Consider the following 20,719-nt stretch of genomic DNA (forward strand, 5'->3'; position numbering starts at 1 on the left):
CCAGCCCACTTCGCGCGAGCGCACATTATTTCCGGGTTTCGGATTCTGGTGCACCACCAACAAAGTAAAGCAGGCTGTGGATTAGCTGTTTTCAAGAGAGATTAGCATTTATTTATTATGCTTCTAATGTTATTACTGATTTACTATTTATGTTTTAGGTGACCTGAAAAAAGATATGTTTTAAGCATTTTGCTTTAGTCTCACAGTCACTGATTTCAAAAGGAAAAGACATGACTATGATGAATGACTATTCCTCCACATCTCAGTTTCATATGAAGGGTTTTTCAGGGAGTGTTCCCCAGAGTTTCTACATCACGTGTCAACAAAGCCCCACTGGTTTTGTCACTAAATCTGTTAGCAGTTTATACATACTTGTCCCGGTTAAACCTGTTGTTCATAACACAGCCCCACCTGACAGCAGTGAAAGAAATCAAGCGAAAACCGAAACACAAGCAAAAACTGTGACTGAGTCAAAGATGTAAACTTCAAATAATCCCATGCAGCAAGTGTACGTCTAATACGTCTACATATGTAGGCTAAATAAAACTTTACCAACACTGATCTCTCTCTCTCTCTCTCTCTCTCTCTCTCTCTCTCTCTCTCTCTCTCTCTCTCTCTCTCTCTCTCTCTCTCGATGTAATCAAAGTAGTAGCAAGTCTACTCTTGCTACTCATTTTTCAGATTTTAGCATAATAGTCAGATCTGGGTATCAACTGATTACATGTAATCTGTATTATGTAATCAGATTCCAAAAATTAAGTACTTGTAATTAGATGAAATTAGCCTACATTTTAAAATACTCGTAATCAGACTACAGTTACTTTTTTATGGTTTACATGATCACATATTATTCACACAACAGCAATAAATTATTCATAATTTATCAATTCTCCTAATTCCTCTTTTTCAACTTTTAAATGTTCCTTTCTAAAATATCCTATAGCCTACTGCTTATATATACAATCAGAAAGTCTTCCAGTTTTGTGGACATCACTAGTCAGATGGCTACACAGCATTTGACCACAGGATTTACAAAAATCATTTCAAGTGTTTCAATGTTGCATCAACTGCTGATGACCACAATTCATTTTTATTTGAATTATCACTCAGTATGTTATTTAACCATCTATAATGTCTTTGAAAGGCATTTGTCTTTCAAACACATTAAAATGCACATTATTTCTTATTTATATAATGCAGAAATTCCCAAACCTTTTCTGATTTCTGAACATCTTTCATCTAATACAGTATATTTACTTAAAGTACCCCTAAAATTTTTATATAAATATTTTAATAATTAAGTATCACATTTGCATGTTCACGGTTCTCTGATGTTGGTTAATGGTCACATGATATGCAGGTAAACATATATTTTTTTTTTGGAAGTTTTTCAGTTCTTTCTATGTATTTTTTAAATTATTTATTTTAATTTTTACATTTTTATGATTTAATTAATGATTCACTTTTCGTTAAACTCACAAACCTCCTGCAGTTCCTTCACAAACCCCTGTGTGGGGAAACCTTGACTTAATGTAATGTTTAATCCACTTTATGTTGTTAATTTCAACAAATGGAATATATTTTCTTTCTTTCTTTCATATCAATATAAGATTTTCTTATTTAAATCAATGTGATAAGTGAGTAAGGTCAAACGTAATCAAAAAGTAATCTGATTATATTACCTGAAATGTGTAATGTAATGGATTACGTTACAAACTACAATTTTTGTTATGTAATTTGGAATCGGTAACAGATTACAATTTGTAATTAATCTACCCAGCTCTGATAATAGTAAACTAATTCATATCGAAACAACAAAAAAGGGTTTCTGCAGGCTTTATTGAGATAAATGTAAAACTTTTTTAAAGGCCTTTAGACCAAGTAAAAAATAAATTAAAAAAAAAACCCAGAATAAATGGAAGGGAACACAATACATCAACGTCGTAAGTGTCTGGAGCAAAAAAAAAAAAAAACTTTTGTAGAAATTTGTAGAAAATAAGCAATACTTTCAAGTTTAAAAATACAACTTCCATCAGCTTACCAATACTTTTTAATTTATAAAAAATATATTGAGCCTTGAATACCTGTGTTTCTAACCACTAGAGAATATGGAAATAACTTTTACACCCTTCTGAACACACTGCAAAAAGTGTTTTTTCCTCAGAAATTGTCTTGTTTTCCAGTGCAAATGTCTCAAGATTCTTAAATCAAGATACATTTACTTGAGAAGCAAAATTATATAAGCCTTGTTTTCTGTGAAACTGAGAAAAAAAGTAGATTTATGATTAAAACAAGAACAAATATCTCCCAATGGCTCATAAAAATCATGGGGGCCCATCAGGACTGCCTATGCATAGGGCCCGGGATCTTGTGTAACGCCCCTGAATACGTCTATAGGATGTTTCCTATCAGATGTCAAATAGACGTTTAGAAAATGTCTTTAAGATCTTTATGATTTAGCATGTTAGGTAAAACTGACTGTCAGATGTTTGTACACAGCAGATGCTTTGCAGATGAACCGATCTTTAACAGACATCTTGCAGACGTACGTGTGCTATCTGGATAGTGACCTTGCAGATTACATTTCTGTTAACCAATTTAAATTACCCCTAAAGCTAAATCGGATGTTTGGCGAAGCAGCTACCTCTGCTGATTGGATATTGCCACTGCAGTTCACGCATCCTGCGTTTTCACCATGGTTTTCACTCACTGCAAGACCAGGAACCAGCTCAACATTACATCAGTATAACTGGCGAGATGTCTCCGTTAATGTGATTTAACACAAGAATGCGTCAAAAGGAGCCACTCACTTAAATTCATCAAAAGTGAATTATTTTTTATTTTTTTATCATTATGCTATTCTTTCTTTTTTTTCTTTCAGTCGTGGTCCACACTGCATATTTATTGGATTCTTCATGTAAAGAGTTAATAAACACGAAGGACAGCATTTTTTATTTCAAACGTCATACAGAAGGGCGTGATAAACCCTACTCGTGTCCGAGATAAAAAATCTCACGTTGCTGGGTAACACTGGGAATAAATAAGCACAAAATAATGAGCACACAGCCATCACAAACAATATACTGTTAAGCAGATTAGTCCCCACTTATCCCGCTGCGTCTATTCGCTTTCCAGAGGCACAGTGTGCACTAAGTTGCCTCCTTCATCCTCGTCTTGGTTTCTGTTCGCAATCCCCTCAGAATCGGAGAATCGGGTGCGCAACAGCAGAGTCTGCGCGCCGTGAACGTTGTGACACTGTGCGAACGGAGAGGAATCAGCAGAGCGCGGAAGAATAATGATCCCGCTCCGGGAGAATCGGATTTTCTTTGCGCCCAGCAATGAATAAATAAACAGGACGGTTGGAAAAACTCCGGGCGGATCGGCCAGTCGTGACCACGGGAGACTACGCATATAAGATCGTTTCATGTCAGTTCAAGTCAGTGCATGAGAAGACCACCAACCGCATAGTCGCTCTCAGAATGCAGGCGTGAGAAGAAACGTACTACGGCGGGGGAATTAAAGTGCGACGACGGGCGAGTGAACGGCACCCCCACAACAGTCTTGAGGGCCAGGGACTGCGCGCGACTGCAGGGCACCAGCATGTCGAACCGAAAGCACCGGGACAACCAGGAGATATGCGCCCGCAAGGTCCGAGAGCTCGCCCAGACGGGAGTAAACAAGCACTGCTTCGAGTGCAACCAACCCGGGGTGACTTACATCGACATCACCGTGGGCTGCTTCGTATGCACGTCATGCTCCGGAATGCTGTGAGTAATAATGCATGTGATTATTGCATATCAAGATTTGTATTCGTATTCTTCAGCAAACTCCGGAAAATATGTGGCTACAATGTGGCGCTGTCAGCGAGAGTTTGAGAGATCTCTAGTTGTGTTTACATTCAAGACAGTCGGTAATTACTACTTTATCGTTTTCAGGCGTGTCTCGGTCTCGCTTGCGTTACGTATCATTTCGTCATGATTTCAGGTTTGCCATCTATATAAGCGTGTTTTCTGCATGTCAGCAACGGAATGGTGTGATTCCACTGAGCGGTGCTACTTCAAGTTCTACACGATTTCAGTATGCAACTGCACTTACGAACACAAATAGCTAGTTCTTCACTAACACTGGAGAGAAAAGAAAAAAAAGCAGCACACTTCCTTCACGGTTTTGTAATTTGTTGCTGCAAGAGGTTGTTGTTCACGTTCACAGCCCTGTCACGTCCTGCACCGTTTATCTCACACGTTTTTCCTGTTTGTATTAAAATAAATGACAACCCACTGAACGTTTCCTCCCAGTTTCGTGTTTAACCACGCAGTTTGTGCTTGCTGTTTGTTTCTGTTTCAGGAGAGGGCTCAACCCACCCCACAGAGTTAAGTCTATTTCCATGACCACCTTCTCCCAACAGGAAGTGGAGTTTTTGCAAAACCATGGGAACGAGGTGAATGACAGGTCTAGTAGTACATAAGTGATGCTGGTAAACACTTGCCTTTTATTTTAGAGGTCATACAAGTTGGCAAACTTGTATTGGTGTTGTGCAAAATCATATCCTCCTTGGACCCCAAAGTAAATAAAATGTTCTTCTATTTGGTGCATGATTAAAAAAACTACATTATTGCATGTTAATATATGCCGTATTAATCATTAAATATATGTCATATCATATACCATATTACAATATGGTCATAATTATAGATAATTGCTTGAAAAAAATGTCAGAATCAGAATAAAGGGTTACTTTTGAATGAAACTTAATGGGGAAACATTTTTGCCATTGTGGTAAAAATTCCTGACCCCTGGACTAAACAGTAAACCCGAAGGTCCATCCATAGAAATGAAAGACTAAAAACATTTGATGCCTTCCATCATATAAACTGCAAAACCAGGCTAACTTAGTAGTGCATTTAGCAAATGTTGGATAGCTTGACACCAAGAGCCTCTTTTAAGTTTTGTATTAAATCATGGGTGCTTAACTGGTGTGTGGGCAAATAATAATATATAGATTTTTTTAGTACTGTGGTTTTCCCGTGAGTGTGTGAGCAAATCTGAATGGGGTTCAAGTACAGACACTCCTCTTTCACTCTCCAACCAACACACACATACTCACATTCACACCCGCGATTGGCACTCCAGGATTCTTGCTCATTACAGTTGAAGCCAACTCTGAATGCTCAGAGGGTGGGTGCCATTGCTTGTATAACACTGGCAAAAATTAATGTGACTCATTCCTCCTTACTGTCAGTTAAGCACTTTGAGTATGAGAAGGAACAGACAGGCACAGCAAATATCAATGCTAGTGATGACATTGAAGGGAATGATAAATGAAAACTACATGGCTAAATCGTTACTGATCCGATCACAAATCACAAAGTGTAACTGAGCCTGATAACTTGCATCTAAGCTTATCTATGCTAAAAATGTGTACATTTGGACACTTTTTTATTTATGTTACTGAGCATCTGGGTCAGAGTCTAATTTGTTGAAGTACCTCTGAAACATCAGATTAGAAGAACACATATTAGTTTCCTTGTAATGCAACAAACAGTAGCTGTTTGGCATGTTAACATTAACTATTAATGTTCAGTAATAATAAAGCTTTTAAGTTAACTGCAAATATAGCCACAAAGATGCAATATGCTTTCTAAATAGTGGTGCACAGTCTCAATTTTACATTAAAATGCTAGTAAACATCTCCTCTGAAGTCTCTGAGGAAGAAGTCTATGCTATATGACGATTAGCCTGTAACAGGCTGAATAAACTCTGTAAATGAGGCTTTAAAAGGAGATTAACTATGTTCTTGGTTTATGGGATCGTTAGGTTGGAAGGAGGACCTGGCTCTGCACATTTGACCCCAAAACAGATGGCTGTTTTGACGTGCGTGACACACAGAAGCTGAAAGAGTTCTTGCAGGACAAATATGAGAGAAAGAAATGGTGAGTGAGTAGAAGTGTGGTCATAAAGGCAGTTTCAGTGTGGATCAAACTGAATGATCAATGCATGCCCTAAACCATTCTGCTTTTTCTCCCTGCATTATGTGTAGATTAAAGTCAAAGAATGCAGTACTAAGAAGTGTCTGTTTTTCCAGGCATTTCTCTAAAAGCAAGATTCGCAGGGATGTGAATGAGTCACCATGGGGTCCAGGGGTTCAGGCTGTTCCAGCTCCACACGGACCCGCTCAGAATCAGCCTCCGCCTGGACATCCTCTGAACCCCAATGCCAGACCCACTCGCACACTGGTGAGGAAGAAATGAAGAAAGCTCAGGAATAAAAAAAGATTTGAATAGACAAAAGAAAATGAGAGAGAAATTACAAAAAAATTCAACAGTCTTATCAAATTTATTTAGTATATTGGATTGATCAATTTGTTATCATTATGCTAAATGAGAATCAATTTATTATTATTATTATTTGCATTATAGCAAAAACATTGGCCATAATAATAAAATTCTTAATGTAATTGATTTTCCATTATTAATAATAATAATAATAATTATCAATAATAATTATTATAAATGCAAATTATTTTTTTAATAAAAAACAATTATTGTCAGTGCTACTATAATTTCACTTTAATTGTTACAACTTCCTTATTTTGATCTAGGGTTAGAAGAGGCAACATTGAGATTGCGATCATTTAACGTGCTGGTGATGGTGCAAGAGACAAAACGCTACGCAAATTTGCCAACAAATGTAGTTTATTTTTACAATTAAAGAAGGTGGTGTGAGATAGCGTTAGTAATTATAGAAATAATGGAAAAGTATCAAAATAGCAAAAAGGAAAAAAAAAATACAATTTTTACATTAACATTAGAAGAGAACAAAATCATAAACTGGGGGGAAAGGACACAAGTGGCACCTAAGAAAAGAAAAAAAAAACAGTCTAACTCAAGTTCAACGTCTAACCTAACTAATAATAAAAAAAAATAATAATAATAAAATAAGGAAAGCAAGTCTTCAAGTTTGTTCCATGCCCTAGCTTACCTTTTCTACCTAACCAAAGCATTATTAAGATCTAATAATGAACCAATATGAGCACATTTCCGATGTATTCTTCTGACTCCCAGCTATGTACTTTTGTCTTCTGTAGAGGACATTATCTCTTAGTGAATTCTGGTCTGGATGTCCTGTACAGAGCACATTCAGAGCTTTTCAGAGATATCAAATGTTTGGAAGTTTCCCAATGACCACTTCCTCTCCTTAGTCTTTAAAAATGGCTTACATTAATTTAGTGTTCAAATTCAAAACCCTTAGGGAAATATAACAATATTTTGTAATTATCATTTAAATCTGACTAATTTGCGAATTGTTAGTCATAAATCAACATCTTAGGAAAAAAAAGACATCGATTTCATACATGTCCAATGTAGAGGACACCAGGACTTAAAGCATGTTTATTACGGATTTTAGAAGGTACAACAAGTGAATAGGGAAAGAAATTATATATCAGTATTCCTATGAAATATTAGATATTATTATGAAAATCATGTCAATTATTACTCCCATTATTACACTTCTTTTTTCATTACATTTTGCCCCAAAAACACATTAAAATGCAAATTAGATACAGTGTGTAGATACATTGTATATAACGGGAAAACCTGTTGAAGGCTATTTCACACATACTGCATAAAGCAAACTTATATATTAAATCATTCTGTTATATCTTTCATAAAAGTTGAGAATCATCTTTATACAAAGTTTGGTGAAAAAAAATAAAAATTGATTTGTGAATTCAAAAAATCCCACCTTTTTTTGCCTTTTCATTTCTATTCATGTCTTATTAATAAAAATAAAAAAACACTGAGTCCTGGTGTGCTCTATAGAGGACAGAGCATAACAAATAAATATATTTTTTCAAAAATTTTCCCACTATATTTCTAAGGCTTTAAACAAATGTAATAACATGAACAAAATTCTAAATTCACAAACCTTTTTTTTCTGGTAGTCAGGAGGGAATTGCTTGAATTGAACTGTAAGAGTGAAAGAGGGTTTTGGTTCGAGCTGTCTAAAACCTTGAATACACAACACAACTTTTCAGTGATTTACAGTCTGGAGAATTTGATGCTAGTTGACGAAAGTCAAAGCCAGTCTGCAGATTTGAGTTGACAGATTTCATAGAGAATCGCATAGTGTATGATGGTCCAAATTCCAATTTTTTTAGCTTGGTTCCATCCATGTTTGATATTTTGTGTCTCATGTTTCTGCATGAGATTGTTGTGATTGGAACAACTTGAAAGACTGGTAGTGTGTGATCCTCAGTAGTGTAGTGTACGATGACCAGTTTTTCTATTGTGATTATTTACAAAGTCGGTAAGTGTGTGATGCACAGTGTTTTAAAAGTCTGTTCAGATTTTAAAAGTCATGTAAAGTATTGCAGCCTTAACATGCTTTCATCTCAGATCTGAAAACCAGCCCCAAAATGTGTCACACCGAGGGTGCTGATCTGATTTTTAATACTGAACGCGTGTGTGTATCCCCACAGTCCCAGTCCCAGTCCCAGTTGTCAATATGGGACAGAGGTCCTGCTGTCTCCCCAGCTGATAACTGTACTGAGGTGTTCACTGCCAGACCAACTCGCTCACAGAGCTTCAGAGATCATCCCATTAAAGGTACAGCCTTCAAACTCTCTTCTCTACCCATCTGCTTTCCTTTCTTCCACTTTTCCTTTTCTCTCTTCCCCCTCCTTCTCTTTTCTACATCCCTCTTCTGATTATTAACACAGATGTACTGTTCCATGAGTCATCATTAGACTATGATTTATTCTTTGATTTTTATTGAAAAGATTTATTGTCTGTTCCTCTCTCTCTGTCTAGACACATTGTTAAGTGGTGTGGAGAGACAGAGACCAGGAACGATTTCTTCTGGAATGGGACACCAGAATCATCCCTCCTCCTTTCCAGCCCTTCCACGTCCTTCAGGTACACAAAGACAAACACGTATTGTGTCTATCACATAAAATGCACTTCTGTACAGTATAAAATGGGGTTCAAAAATCCACATCGAAAATCTGGGGTTTCATTTTATTTAAACCTGGAAATAAATAGAATGTTTTTGAAACACTTAAAACAAAGAGTTTTGTTTGAAATGTTACGATTTAAATTTAAAAGTAATCTATGATCTAAATTTGAAAATAATATATTTAATATAATTCAGATTAGAGAGTAATATTTAAAATTCTGGATTATTTATAAGCCACTAATCAATTGTAAGCAAATTTGTGACATTGACGTGTAAACAAATGGAGAAAAATAATAATACGAAGCTATGAAATTCATGTGTATTATAGAGTTAGACTTTTCACTTCAAAATCAAAATGCATTGAAACATTGTATTAAATTTGAAGCATTACAAATCTGCCGACTCAAAATTTTGGATCCCACTGTATTAGCTACATTTCTGTAGTGTTTAAAAATGTATTGTCCATCAATTCTTTCTTCAATATTGAGCCATAATAGTTTCATTTCATCTCATCTTCCTTCCCTTATCCTTTATTTCACAGCAAGTAGCACTTTCAAAAACAGCTTTACTTTAGGTAAGTCGCTTAAACGTTATATGTGATTATGAGTGATTGCACAATGCAGACACTTTAGTTATACCTCAGACCATCTGGCTGCAGTGTTGAGTGAGCCGGCCATGACAGGCAAAGAAAAAAAAGACATATAATCTTTGTGCATATGTGAGCATGTCATAGAGAAAGAAACAGAAAGAGGCAGAGGAAAAGTTTAACGCTATGCATAATTGAGCCCACATGGAATAATGCTGTTAACAATAAACCAGTGGAAAGACTGTGGTTTAGATCAAGATCAGATGACCAAGCTAGTCTTAGAAAAGAAAAATACAGACTATTCATGATTTCAGCAGTTTGTGGCCACAGTATTATATAAGCCAGTAAAGTGAAACACGCTACAAAAGCTAGGAAACTATTTTGAAAACACCTTAGCTCATCACTCATTTCAGCCAAGCTTCGGAGATGTTTCTCACTGCAGAGTTTCTAAATACCAGCAGTGCCATGCTAAAGTCACAGAATGATATTGAATGTGTCCTGCACCCTGCTCCAGCCAGCTACATCAAAGCCCTGCCAGGTCAAGGAGAGACAGTCTGCTCTTTGATAATGAAAAAGGCACAGGCTTTAAAGTAAAGATATATTTAGACAATAGCCCAGACCAGCGCTTGCTTTGTCTCACGTCTGTACTCACAAATAACTTGTTGATGTGGAAGAATGTGTAGAATTATTTGTAGAATATACTGGAATATTAATGTTATACTAGGATGTGGTTGAATCATCTTATATATTAAACTTAAGCACATAATGCTTTCATGCTATGGACATGTGTGATCATCACAACTCATGCAGTTTGTTGAGGAGAGGGGTGTAGTTACTTCTCTGAAGTGGTCGGATGTATGATTTTTGCCTCACAGGCAATAAATACAGGCAGAAAAATCCTATCAGCTAACATCAAAGGACTGACATGAGCCACATCTAGAGACTAGAATATCACAGAAACTCAGGGGTGAGACCTTTTGGCTTGGGCCAGTTAGCAACTACCTAGCAACCACCCAGAATACTTTAGCAACCACTGAACGATGCTTCTAGAACAAGCATAGTAAGCGTATAGCAACAGCTTGGCATCACTCTAGCATTGTGTCAGTAAATTTTGCATGGCATTTTGAACATTCTTCATGAAATGTAAAAATATGGTATAGAATTGCATTGGTGTTTGAATTTTTCCTTTGAATCTGAACATATGTATGTTTAAGATTTAGATACTTTTCAGAATGTATGGGGGAAAATGTAGATGTTACATTCTTAAATCTGAAAACCTAAAGCATTAAGTTAAAATATTTTTCATGCATCTCAAACAGTGTCTTACTTATTTAGCATTTATTAACATAAGAATAAGCTTTTTTTTAGATTCATATTTTAATTTTAGTTTACATTTTAGTCATTTTCATGTGTTGGTTTGGGATTAAGGTTTAATTTTTATTTTATTTTATTATTATTATTATTATTTTTTCAGTTTAAGGTTTAGTAATTGTAGTGATTTAACTTGAACTTATTTCAATTAGTTGCCAAGACAACATTTCTAATTTTCGTTTAAGTGTTAAGTGCCAACTTTATTTCAGTTATTGAAAATAGATTTAGTAGCTTAATAACAGCAATAACTGCAAAATTATTTTGAATATCATCACTGATAGATTTTCTGATTGGTGCAGGTCGCACTCTGTCAACTGGGCGTGGAGCTCCATTTAGAGCTTTTCCTAAATCGCTAAGTTTGGATTTTGGGGGTCTAAGCCACGCCCACAGCACTCTAAGTTCTGCTGCTCCACCCCCTGTCACTCAGGATAAGTATGCAGCCTTATCACAGCTTGATAAAGTGTTCTCAGACAACACACCTGTCACAGGTAAGAAATAATGTTATGGATATTATCTGTGCCTTTTTCTTATATCATTATTAAGCCTATCTCAGTATATCAAATAATGTAAAACTTTTTGTTGCTACACACAGTATGTAGATTTGACAAGCCCTTTTACACTTTTGTAGCCATTACAACAGCTCCCTCTGATGGACCCCCTCAGTATAGCACCCTCTTTAGTAACCGAGTGTCCTCCAGTTCCACCCCTGCAAGGTAAAACTTTAAATAAAATAGAAGTTATTTCACATAAACCACAACTAAATAGAAAAACAATATCCTCCAACCCACATTACTGTTAATATGTTTGTTAATGGCATTTCTGTGAACTAGTTAATTGTCTTTTCCTTAGTTTCCCTCAATCTATTTTTCTCTCTTTTGCAGCTCTCCAGGTGTTCCAGAGGCCACCTCTGGATCTCAAACATTTGCATGTAAGCAATTCAGAGTAGTATTCTGTATTTGAGCTAGTTAGCCAGTTCAGAACTGATTCTGATGTACAGTAGACATTGCCTTTCAGTTTTCAACTTTAACTTAGTCTTTAAAGTAGTTCTTTTTGAATAAACAATTTATATTAGATTGAAATATATAGATACTAAATTATCCCATGTCCCAGAGATTTTCTAAACCAAACCATAGCTTGGGGGTGACACTCAACATTTGGATGATCTTATAGCAAAAATTCTCTTGAGATGGAAACATCTGCAAATTCACAATAATTAAGTGAAAACAGGGATTGGATCCAAAGTACAATTTGTGCTAATGAGAGACGTTCTGCAGTGTGTGACACACAACCACACTTTTTTCTCTCTCTGTTCCAGATTTCCCAAACCCCTTCAATTCTACAGCCAGTTGTACCCAGCCTGTTCTGTCTCCTAGCAACCCCTTCAAAAGCACAGCCTCAGGTAAGAGATGTGCATCCATGTCCACTTCATTTTTGCCTTTTGGAAAACAGGAAGACTGTAATTCAGTACAATGCAGATTTTTGAACTGTGATGTTATCAGCACTTGTGGAAAGAAATCAGAGCCTATACCTTTAATATATCAATAAAATGTGTTTATGGACTGAGGTTATCTTAGAAACTGACTGTAAAGAAATGATGCAACCCCTATAGTTTCTTGACTGCAGATTAACCAAGCCTTCATTTTACCAGTGACATATATGGACATTTCCCACTGAAAGGTCTATGCAGCCAAGGGTCATCATTAATCTGATTTTGGGACACAAGCCCATGGTTATGTCTTGCGAAGGATACATTTTTACAGTGCTATAAATCTGACAGAGTGTCCTTGGCTTAAAAGGAACTTAATCCATAAAGCAATGAATCTGATAACTGGATATGCTGGTGTTCCCGTACGGAACAATTGTCAGACCTTACTTCTAATAAATCAAATAAAATGCTTACTCCCACAAATGCTGTAAACCTAGTGGTAGATCTCAAAGCCAACACAAACAGTGATGTCACCTGGTGAAATTCCAATGCAAAGAGAGTGGTTTGCTGGATTTATTGTTGGCTGAATACACTTTGTTTTTAGCAGTCAGCACATTTATCATGATGTCCTGAACGCTGAGTTCAACACTCTTTTCAAACATGCAAACTGTCTTTTATGTCCAGAATAAAACTCAACACTATCTATATATTGTCTGACTGCATGTCTGCTGATCTACACATACATATAGACATAAATATGACAAATAGATGGACAGACAGATAGATAGATAGATAGATAGATAGATAGATGATAGATAGATAGATAGATAGATAGATAGATAGATAGATAGATAGATAGATAGATAGACAGACAGATAGATAGACAGATAGATGTTCATATGTTTGTTGTTTTCAAATGCAATGTTCAGAACATCATGGCTTTCTGATTGACAGATGATGCCTCCTCCTCAGCCGTCTTTCCTCAGTCTGTCTCTTTTCCTGCACCTGCCACCCAAAGTGCTTTTTCACACCAACAGTCTAGTAACCAGGAAGCGAACGGTGAGTATAGCTAGCTTAAGTCTTTAAATCTCCTTAATTGCAGTGAAACTCTTGTTCTTAAATTAGTCCATTAAGAATCAGCCAGGAATTAGTGCTTAAGAAGAGACTCTGCAGAGTGAAGATGACCTCAGAGAGAGGCCGTTTCATTGAGCTGAACTGAAATGTGTGCTATTTTTATCCTGTTGGTTTTTGTTTGTAGGTTTCAACTCGTTTCCTGCCCCCGAGTCTGTACCTAAAGTCCCACGACCAATGTCTGTCAACCCCTTTACTGTAAGCATGATTCTCTTTCTATGCTAAGATTCAATAAAAAGAGTGTAGTAAATAACCATAGACGCGTCCCAAATCACGTACTTATACACTATTCTATGACTTTTTTTAGTATAAATAGTGCAAGTAGTGCATTCACACTGAAAATTCCAAGAAGAAAAAGTGCACTTTGAATACCTGGATGATGCACTTAAATAACAGAAAAAAATGAAGTGTGAAATCTTGAACACTTCATGCATTCAACTGTCACTGCATTAATTACGTAGCAAAGAGGGAGGGGCTATCAGACTCTGATTATGAATGACAAAATACCCTTATATAATTCATGCACTACATGGTTGAGTACATAGTGTATGAGTGCATAGTGTATAGTGCGTCATTTGGGACGCAGCTCATGTTCCTCTACATCGTAAATCACTTACGGACTGTAGTTTCAACTAAATGACAGACTATTACCTTATATTGTGCTGGGTAGTAACTGATTTTATGTAATTAGATTCCAAAAATTAAATACTTGTAATTAGATTACATTTCATACATCAGGTGGAAGGAAGGAAGATTGAGAGGCCATACAGCATAAATAAATTAAATTAAATATTTTGTCTTTTTAGTAAGTGTCTTGATTGTTTTTATTTTAAAATGGTTTATTTCTTTTACAGTTTTTAAGATTTAAAGGAATAGTTCACCCAAAAATGAAAATTTGCTTAAAATGTACACCTGCTCAGGCTATCCAAGATGTAGATGAGTTTGTTTCTTCATCAGATTTGGAGAAATTCAGCATTCCATCACTTGCTCAACAGTGGATCCTCTGCAGTGAATGGGTGCCATCAGAATATGAGTCCAAGCAGATGATAAAAACATCACAATAATCCACATCCAGTCCATCAGTTAACATCTTGTGAAACAAAATGTTGCATGTTTGTAATAAACAAATCCATCAAGACATTTTTAACTTCAAACTTCCACTTTAGCTTCCAGCTAAAATATGAGTTCTCTAATATTTTCTTTCTCCAATGAAAAAGTTGTCTCACCTGAATCAGGAGAGAAATGTGCACAGATCAAGCACTGTATACAAGCAAAAAGTTCAAAACAGTTCTAAACAAATGTATTTTGATTTGAGAGGAAAAGAGGGGATGGACTTTTTGACTGAAGGAATCGTTATTATGGATTATTAACTTGTATTTTAGCCAGAAGTGATGGTTTAAAGTTAAAAAACATTTTAATGGTGGATTTGTTTATCACAAACACGCAGCTTTTCACTTTGTAAGATGTTAACTAATGGACTGGAATTGTGTTGATTACTTTTGAATTATTGTGATGTACGTCAACTGTTTGAACCGTCATTTTGACGGCACCCATTCACTGCAGGGGATTGGTTGGTGAGCAATTTCTCCAAATCTGTTCCGATGAAACTCATCCACATCTTGGATGGCCTGAGAACGAGTACATTTTCAGCAAATGTTCATTTTTGGGTGAACTGTTCTTTTAATTATTAGTTTATTAATTTACGAACCTCCTGCAGTTCCTTCACAAGCCCTAGTTTAGGAAACCCTGCCTTAATGTGGTGTTTAATACTCTCCATGTTGCTGATTACAAAGTATGGAATACATTTTCTTTCTCTTTGTAATTACGAGATTATCTTGTTCAAATCAATGTGATGCAATGTAATGGATTAATAGAAAATTGATATGATGTCATTTGTATTCAGTAATGGACTACAATTTTTAAGTAATCTACCCAGCACTGGTCTTAGATTTCTATAAGCACATAACATTTTTCAGTATGTGTGTGTGAAGGGTTAAGAGCGTTTCTATGACTTCTCTTAGGGGAATGTTTACCCGAGCAGAGGAGCATCACTGAACCCTTTCATCTGAACCACCTCGGCCATGGAAAAAGAGGAGAGCGAGTGGAGCTTGTTTACTTTGCCATACCTACAAAAAACACCCAACACTTTTGTGTGCGTCTTCTTGTATGTTTAAAGGTGTGTGTGCGTTTGTTAGCAGATATTGTACATGTACAGTAACTACTTGTACATGCTTTGTTGTATGTGTGTATGCGAGTGTGTGTTTGTACGTGCCCTTTTGTACCAGATGCTATAAATTAAGCTGTGAGTGTGTGTGTTTGTGTACATTTGTGTGGGTTTTGCCTAATATCAGAGGAATTTTTCTGTTAATAGGAGAACTTCAGATGAAAGGTGCTTATGAGAGCCATTCACTCACAAACACACACACACACACACAAGCTGCTGCTTTGACCTTTCTACACATTAGAACTTCTCGTGCCAATATCACCCTAACCTGAGTGCCCACGTACTTCACTGAAACACTGAGGTCGACACATTATAATAAAACAGTAGCAATTCAAGCTTCAGATTATCTCAGTAATGCATTTCTCCTCAGTGCCGATTTGGTTTATTTGATTCAGATGCATGTTAAAAAAAAAAAAAAACGGCATAAACAAAACAGTCACTTTTTTGTCTGTGTATGTATGCCAAGCTTGTTTCTATTTATTTTGACGTTGACGTTTCATTTCAAACGTTAATAAGTATTTGTGTGTGCGTTGTTGAACTGCATGCGCTTCTCAAGCTGAGCAGGAAGCTGCTGAATGTACTGCAGTTTCAGTTATTATGAGGGAAAAACCTTTCTTGTATGGACCAAAAATTGTCTAATATCGTCAAGTTTTCTGTATAATGTAGAGATGACTTCTTTTGCAAAAGGATTCATATAGAATGTCTTTGTATCCAAATGTATCCATATACATAAAGCTGTCCATAACTGTTGTGTCATTGTGTATTGTTTATGTGATGCAAATCAAACTGAATTTGCTGCTTTTGGAATTTCATGCAATATCTTTTTATGACAGCATCATTTGTATTCTGTGAAGATCATTATTGCATTTTGAATGTATTTGCACTCTATGAACATTAGGGCTTTCAACTGAAAATTAAAATGAAAAGTATAAATTTCACCTCACACTTGACCTAGTCTAATTTTTATGATCGGGTGATTGAGGTTTAATAGAGTTATAGTTGAAATAGCCATGTCCATTTGTATATGTACTTCTAAGTATTACTTACCACTGCATCTTCTAAAAATGCACACATCGCCATATATATTTATTCATATAATTTTAATTTAATTTTTAACTTAAAATTCCTGTCCACGTTGTCAAATACTCAGCTGCAATGGACCAATTAGTTCACTAGGGGTCGCAAGTAATCTATTTGAATACGAGTAAATAAGTATTCAAAGTATTTAATAAAGAATTTGAAGATTTCATTTGTTTATTTTTTCTATTATTTATTATTTTTTATTTATAATGTACGCCTGCATTACTGAGTTATTTATACTGTGCAGCCAAACCCATTTTTTCTCCTCACGGAAAGTAAAACCAAAAATGTTTGCCAATGTATAAAGGATAATTAAGCCTGCCTTATTTTTAAGTCTTTTGCTCATTGTTTTCCTTCTACTGTCACTCCTACTATTTTTCTGCAATAAATTAAGAGATTTATGACGACAAGTGTAACAATGAACATTTATTACTTCAAACAAGTGTGTAAAAATAGTAAATAATCCAACAGTGATAAGTATTCAGTTTTTTTTTTTCAATTGCAATAGTAACTATTCATTGGAAATAAATACTAGTTGGTACTAATACTTATTGTTTTTCTTTTTAAAAAAAATCCCTATTGAATTAAATGGCAAAATAAATCAGTAAATTTTTGCAAACTTAAAGTGCATTAGAAAAATGACTACGCAAAGGAATAAAATACTATTATGTAGGCTACTGAACATAATAAAATCTATACTAATCACAGCTAAGATACCCACAATTGAATTCCTCAGTAAAAAAAAAAAAAAAAAAAACTACTACTTCTATCATTACTACTACTAACAAAACAGATACTGTTTTTTAAAAGAATAAATTTTTGACCTTTAAAAAAAGAGAAATTTGTTTAAGGCAGTGTTGAGTCAGGACAGTCCAGAGGCGAATGAAACGCAACCTCGCGCTCTACGCAGCTTTAGCTCTCCGCGCTCCCTCTCTCTCTCTCCCACACACACACACACACACTCCAGAAGACTGAAGAGTGACAGAGCTTCACAGTAGCAGTGAACGCTGCGCTGGAGAGGAGGGGTGACGGGGAGCTGTCTACTGTACACTACAGTAATGAGATTATTCACCTCCTAAAGCTTCTTCTAAATAGTAGTAGTTGCGCTATTTCTCGCGCGCCGCGCCACATGTGCTCGCGTGTGCGCGGACGAGGACTCGTCTGCTCCCTCTTTCTGCTCGACTCCTGCCAGGAAAAGCGTAACGTTTAATGACAATATTTTTTGAAAAGAAACTGCTTATTGGAACCTCTCTGGCCATATGCGCACATGACTTTTTTAATACAGAAGAGGTGGACGGAGGTTACATTTGTTGTCGTCTGCTACGTCTAGGGTTGAACTTTTTTTCAACGCGGTTGAGCGAAACAGACCCCGCGAGCCATGGAGAACCACACAGACTCGCAGAGCAGCACAGAGGACGTTCGTAAGAGCGGGTATCTCCGCAAGCAGAAATCCATGCACCGGCGGTACTTCGTGCTGCGGACGGCTTCGGAGCGTGGTCCGGCCCGACTCGAGTACTACGAGAGCGAGAAAAAATTTAGAGGTAAAGCGCCCGTGCCTAAAAAGGCTTTGGCGCTGGAGACGTGCTTCAACATCAACAAACGAGCTGACTCGAAGAACAAACACATGATAGTGCTCTACACACGGGCTGAGAGTTTCGTGGTGGCGGCGGAGAACGAGACGGATCAGGAGGAGTGGTACCAGGCGATGGTGGAACTTCAATGCAAGAGTAAGTCTGAGAAATAAAGCATCAAGAGATTGCAAAAGAGTGGTCAACTTAGGTGTTAACGTGACAATCTTCGTTTCATTGCATCTTGCAAGCCATATCTCCTGTATAATAAAATAAATTTGTGGTAGCATCATGTAAAAAGGTAGATTAGAGCACATCCCCAGACTTTCTCGTTGCTTCAGAAGCCTAATGCAGACTTTGGGTCCTCAGCTATGGAGGACCAAGCATGCACAAATAAAATAAATAAATGTAATAGCACGAAAATAAAGAAAGAAATAAATGACTTGATAAAAACAAATATAGTTAATTTGTAATAAAATTTAATCCTGAATTTATTTTTTAACTTTTTCCTATATGTATTATTTTCTGTATTTATTTTTATATCTATTTTTATTCATTTGAACTTTAATTTACTTATTCTCTCATTTCTCTGCGATTCCAAACCTTTGATGCAACTGATTTATGAAAAACTTAATGCTTTTGGGAGTCTTTTCTCTGTGATTACAAAATGAACACAACTTCGAAACCTCCACTGAGTGTGTCTAGAGGCGTTATCAACCTAGAAATACATCGACGATATTGATGGTTCCAGGCTTAATGACGAAGTTGTTAGGATAAGTAGCTGAATTCAGTCGCTATAAAATAATTCAACATAATAATGTAAATCTTTGAAAATATCTTGCAACTCTCCAGTTGATCCCACAAACTCCGATCTTTATCATTAATTTGATCTGACGCTTCTGTGTGAGCTCTTTCAACCAATGATTCACCGGAGCTCCGCAAGGACCGCCTCCCTCATTTCCATGTTGCAATGCACACGGAAAAGTAAAACGAAATAAATGAATAAATAAATGTGGAAACAAATACATGTGGGAATTAAAAAATATATAAAAAAGGAATAAATGTAAAAATAAATGAAGTTATAAAGTTCTAAAGAAGTTAAAGTTATAAAGAATAAAAATAAATGTAAAAATAAATACATAAAATAATAATATACTGTAATACATAAAGGAAAAATACATAAAGGAGAAAAGTAATAAAAAAACCAATTCAGGGTTACATTTTATTACAAATGAATTTAATTTGTTTTTATGAAGTCATTTATTCCTTTATTTATTTTCCTGTTATTTTATTTATTTATTTATCTATATATTTATAAGTTTTTAATTTCTGCACGTTTGGTCCTCCATACTCAGCTGTTGGTGGTGTTGAAACAACAGTGTTCTTCTTCCTCTCCAGTAAAGTAGATGGCCCCCCCAAGTCGGGCAGAGGGGCCTCCTGTGTTGTTGAAGCCTGTTACTGAAGTTCAGCTTGCTCCTTATCCACGCTGCCACCTGAGCGCATGTTATCGTGTCTTCTCACTTAAGCTCAAGTTGAGATACATTGCGCGCTCCCTCAGTAACATTTTCCCCAATCTTTCTTTGAAGGCACTGCGTGTTTTTGTACTTCTATTTATATCTGTTAAATAATATTTAGAATAGCCCAGTGTTTAGGACATTATTACAGATAGTGTGTGAATTATTCAGTGACTTGTTTGCTTTCAGTCTGCTGATATTTAGTTCAACTTTTCTGATTGCAAGTAATTTTCAGTTTGTTGAAGTTCATCTCAAGCAAACCATATAGTTTGTAGGGTATCCTAGCAAAGTTAACGAAATGTTAAGGCGACTTGAACAAACAATTTTTCTGATATATAATAAATTCTAAATAATGATATTACTACTTAATCAAAAGTGTGGATTGTGGCATTACATTTACTGTAGATTTGTTCACATTTCATCAGATTTCTTTTTATGCGTGGATTGCAGGGTTGAGCATTATAACCAGTCATATGCGTTTCTGTTTAGCTAATGAATGTGACAGCCAGTCAGAGACGTTTTGATTCATCTCAGCGGAGAATGCCGGAGTTGTTCAGTACACACACTCACTAACTGAATTTTGAATCCACACTCTGACAAATTCTCTCATCATCATTAAACAACAAAGTGCAGAAAAGATGTCATTGAAACACTCATTCTGTAGTGTAATCAGCTTCGAAAGTGAACTCTTACTGGACTGAAGTCATGCATCGCTTCAGTGTTCTGTGCTCGCTGTCTTTATATAATTTATTCTCAGTTTGAATGATCATTTTGTGTTTCACTCTACTGAAATAACCATTGAGAAATCTTGATTTTCTAAACTGTAAAATATCCCTCAAAATAATAAAAGGGGACTCATTTAAT

At 36.0% G+C, this 20,719-nt stretch overlaps 2 protein-coding genes across 6 annotated transcripts in view; both read left to right on the plus strand.

Annotated features, from left to right (window-relative positions):
* The first annotated feature begins 2,361 nt into the window (after positions 1–2,361).
* Positions 2,362–16,631, plus strand: LOC109094013 (arf-GAP domain and FG repeat-containing protein 1-like). Of its 3 annotated transcripts, none has more exons than XM_042759675.1 (14): positions 2,362–3,767; positions 4,345–4,438; positions 5,815–5,930; positions 6,083–6,233; positions 8,486–8,606; positions 8,811–8,915; positions 9,497–9,529; positions 11,212–11,400; positions 11,541–11,625; positions 11,794–11,840; positions 12,228–12,311; positions 13,293–13,397; positions 13,597–13,667; positions 15,491–16,631. In XM_042759675.1, the coding sequence occupies exons 1-14, from the start codon at positions 3,601–3,603 to the stop codon at positions 15,536–15,538; spliced, it is 1,416 nt and encodes a 471-aa protein (XP_042615609.1). In that variant the 5' UTR covers positions 2,362–3,600; the 3' UTR covers positions 15,539–16,631. The 3 variants fall into 3 exon arrangements, with proteins under 3 accessions (XP_042615609.1, XP_042615610.1, XP_018963228.1); XM_019107683.2 differs by having other exon boundaries at positions 2,368–3,767; positions 8,480–8,606; XM_042759676.1 differs by lacking the exon at positions 9,497–9,529 and having other exon boundaries at positions 2,365–3,767; positions 8,480–8,606.
* Positions 16,632–17,708: 1,077 nt separating this feature from the next.
* Positions 17,709–20,719, plus strand: part of LOC109109299 (insulin receptor substrate 1-B-like) — a 42,058-nt gene continuing 39,047 nt past the window's right edge. For 2 of the 3 annotated variants that reach the window (XR_006160413.1, XM_042759677.1), the window contains exon 1: positions 17,709–18,500. Coding sequence is in view for 2 of the 3 variants with exons in the window: in XM_042759677.1 (XP_042615611.1) it covers positions 18,152–18,500 (349 nt within the window). In the remaining variant the exon portion in view is untranslated. The remainder of the gene's footprint in view (positions 18,501–20,719) is intronic. The other variant, XM_042759678.1, reaches the window with a different exon arrangement.

The sequence above is a fragment of the Cyprinus carpio genome, chromosome A7 (assembly GCF_018340385.1).
Source record: "Cyprinus carpio isolate SPL01 chromosome A7, ASM1834038v1, whole genome shotgun sequence".
NCBI classification, from domain to species: Eukaryota; Metazoa; Chordata; class Actinopteri; order Cypriniformes; family Cyprinidae; genus Cyprinus; species Cyprinus carpio.

Excerpts from the sequence above, each read along its gene's own strand:
- LOC109094013 (XM_019107683.2), top strand. The coding sequence starts at position 3,601 with ATGTCGAACCGAAAGCACCGGGACAACCAGGAGATATGCGCCCGCAAG. Across the intron at positions 11,841-12,227 it reads TGGATCTCAAACATTTGCAT|ATTTCCCAAACCCCTTCAAT; the intron begins GTAAGCAATTCA and ends TCTCTGTTCCAG. Across the intron at positions 13,668-15,490 it reads TGTCTGTCAACCCCTTTACT|GGGAATGTTTACCCGAGCAG; the intron begins GTAAGCATGATT and ends GACTTCTCTTAG.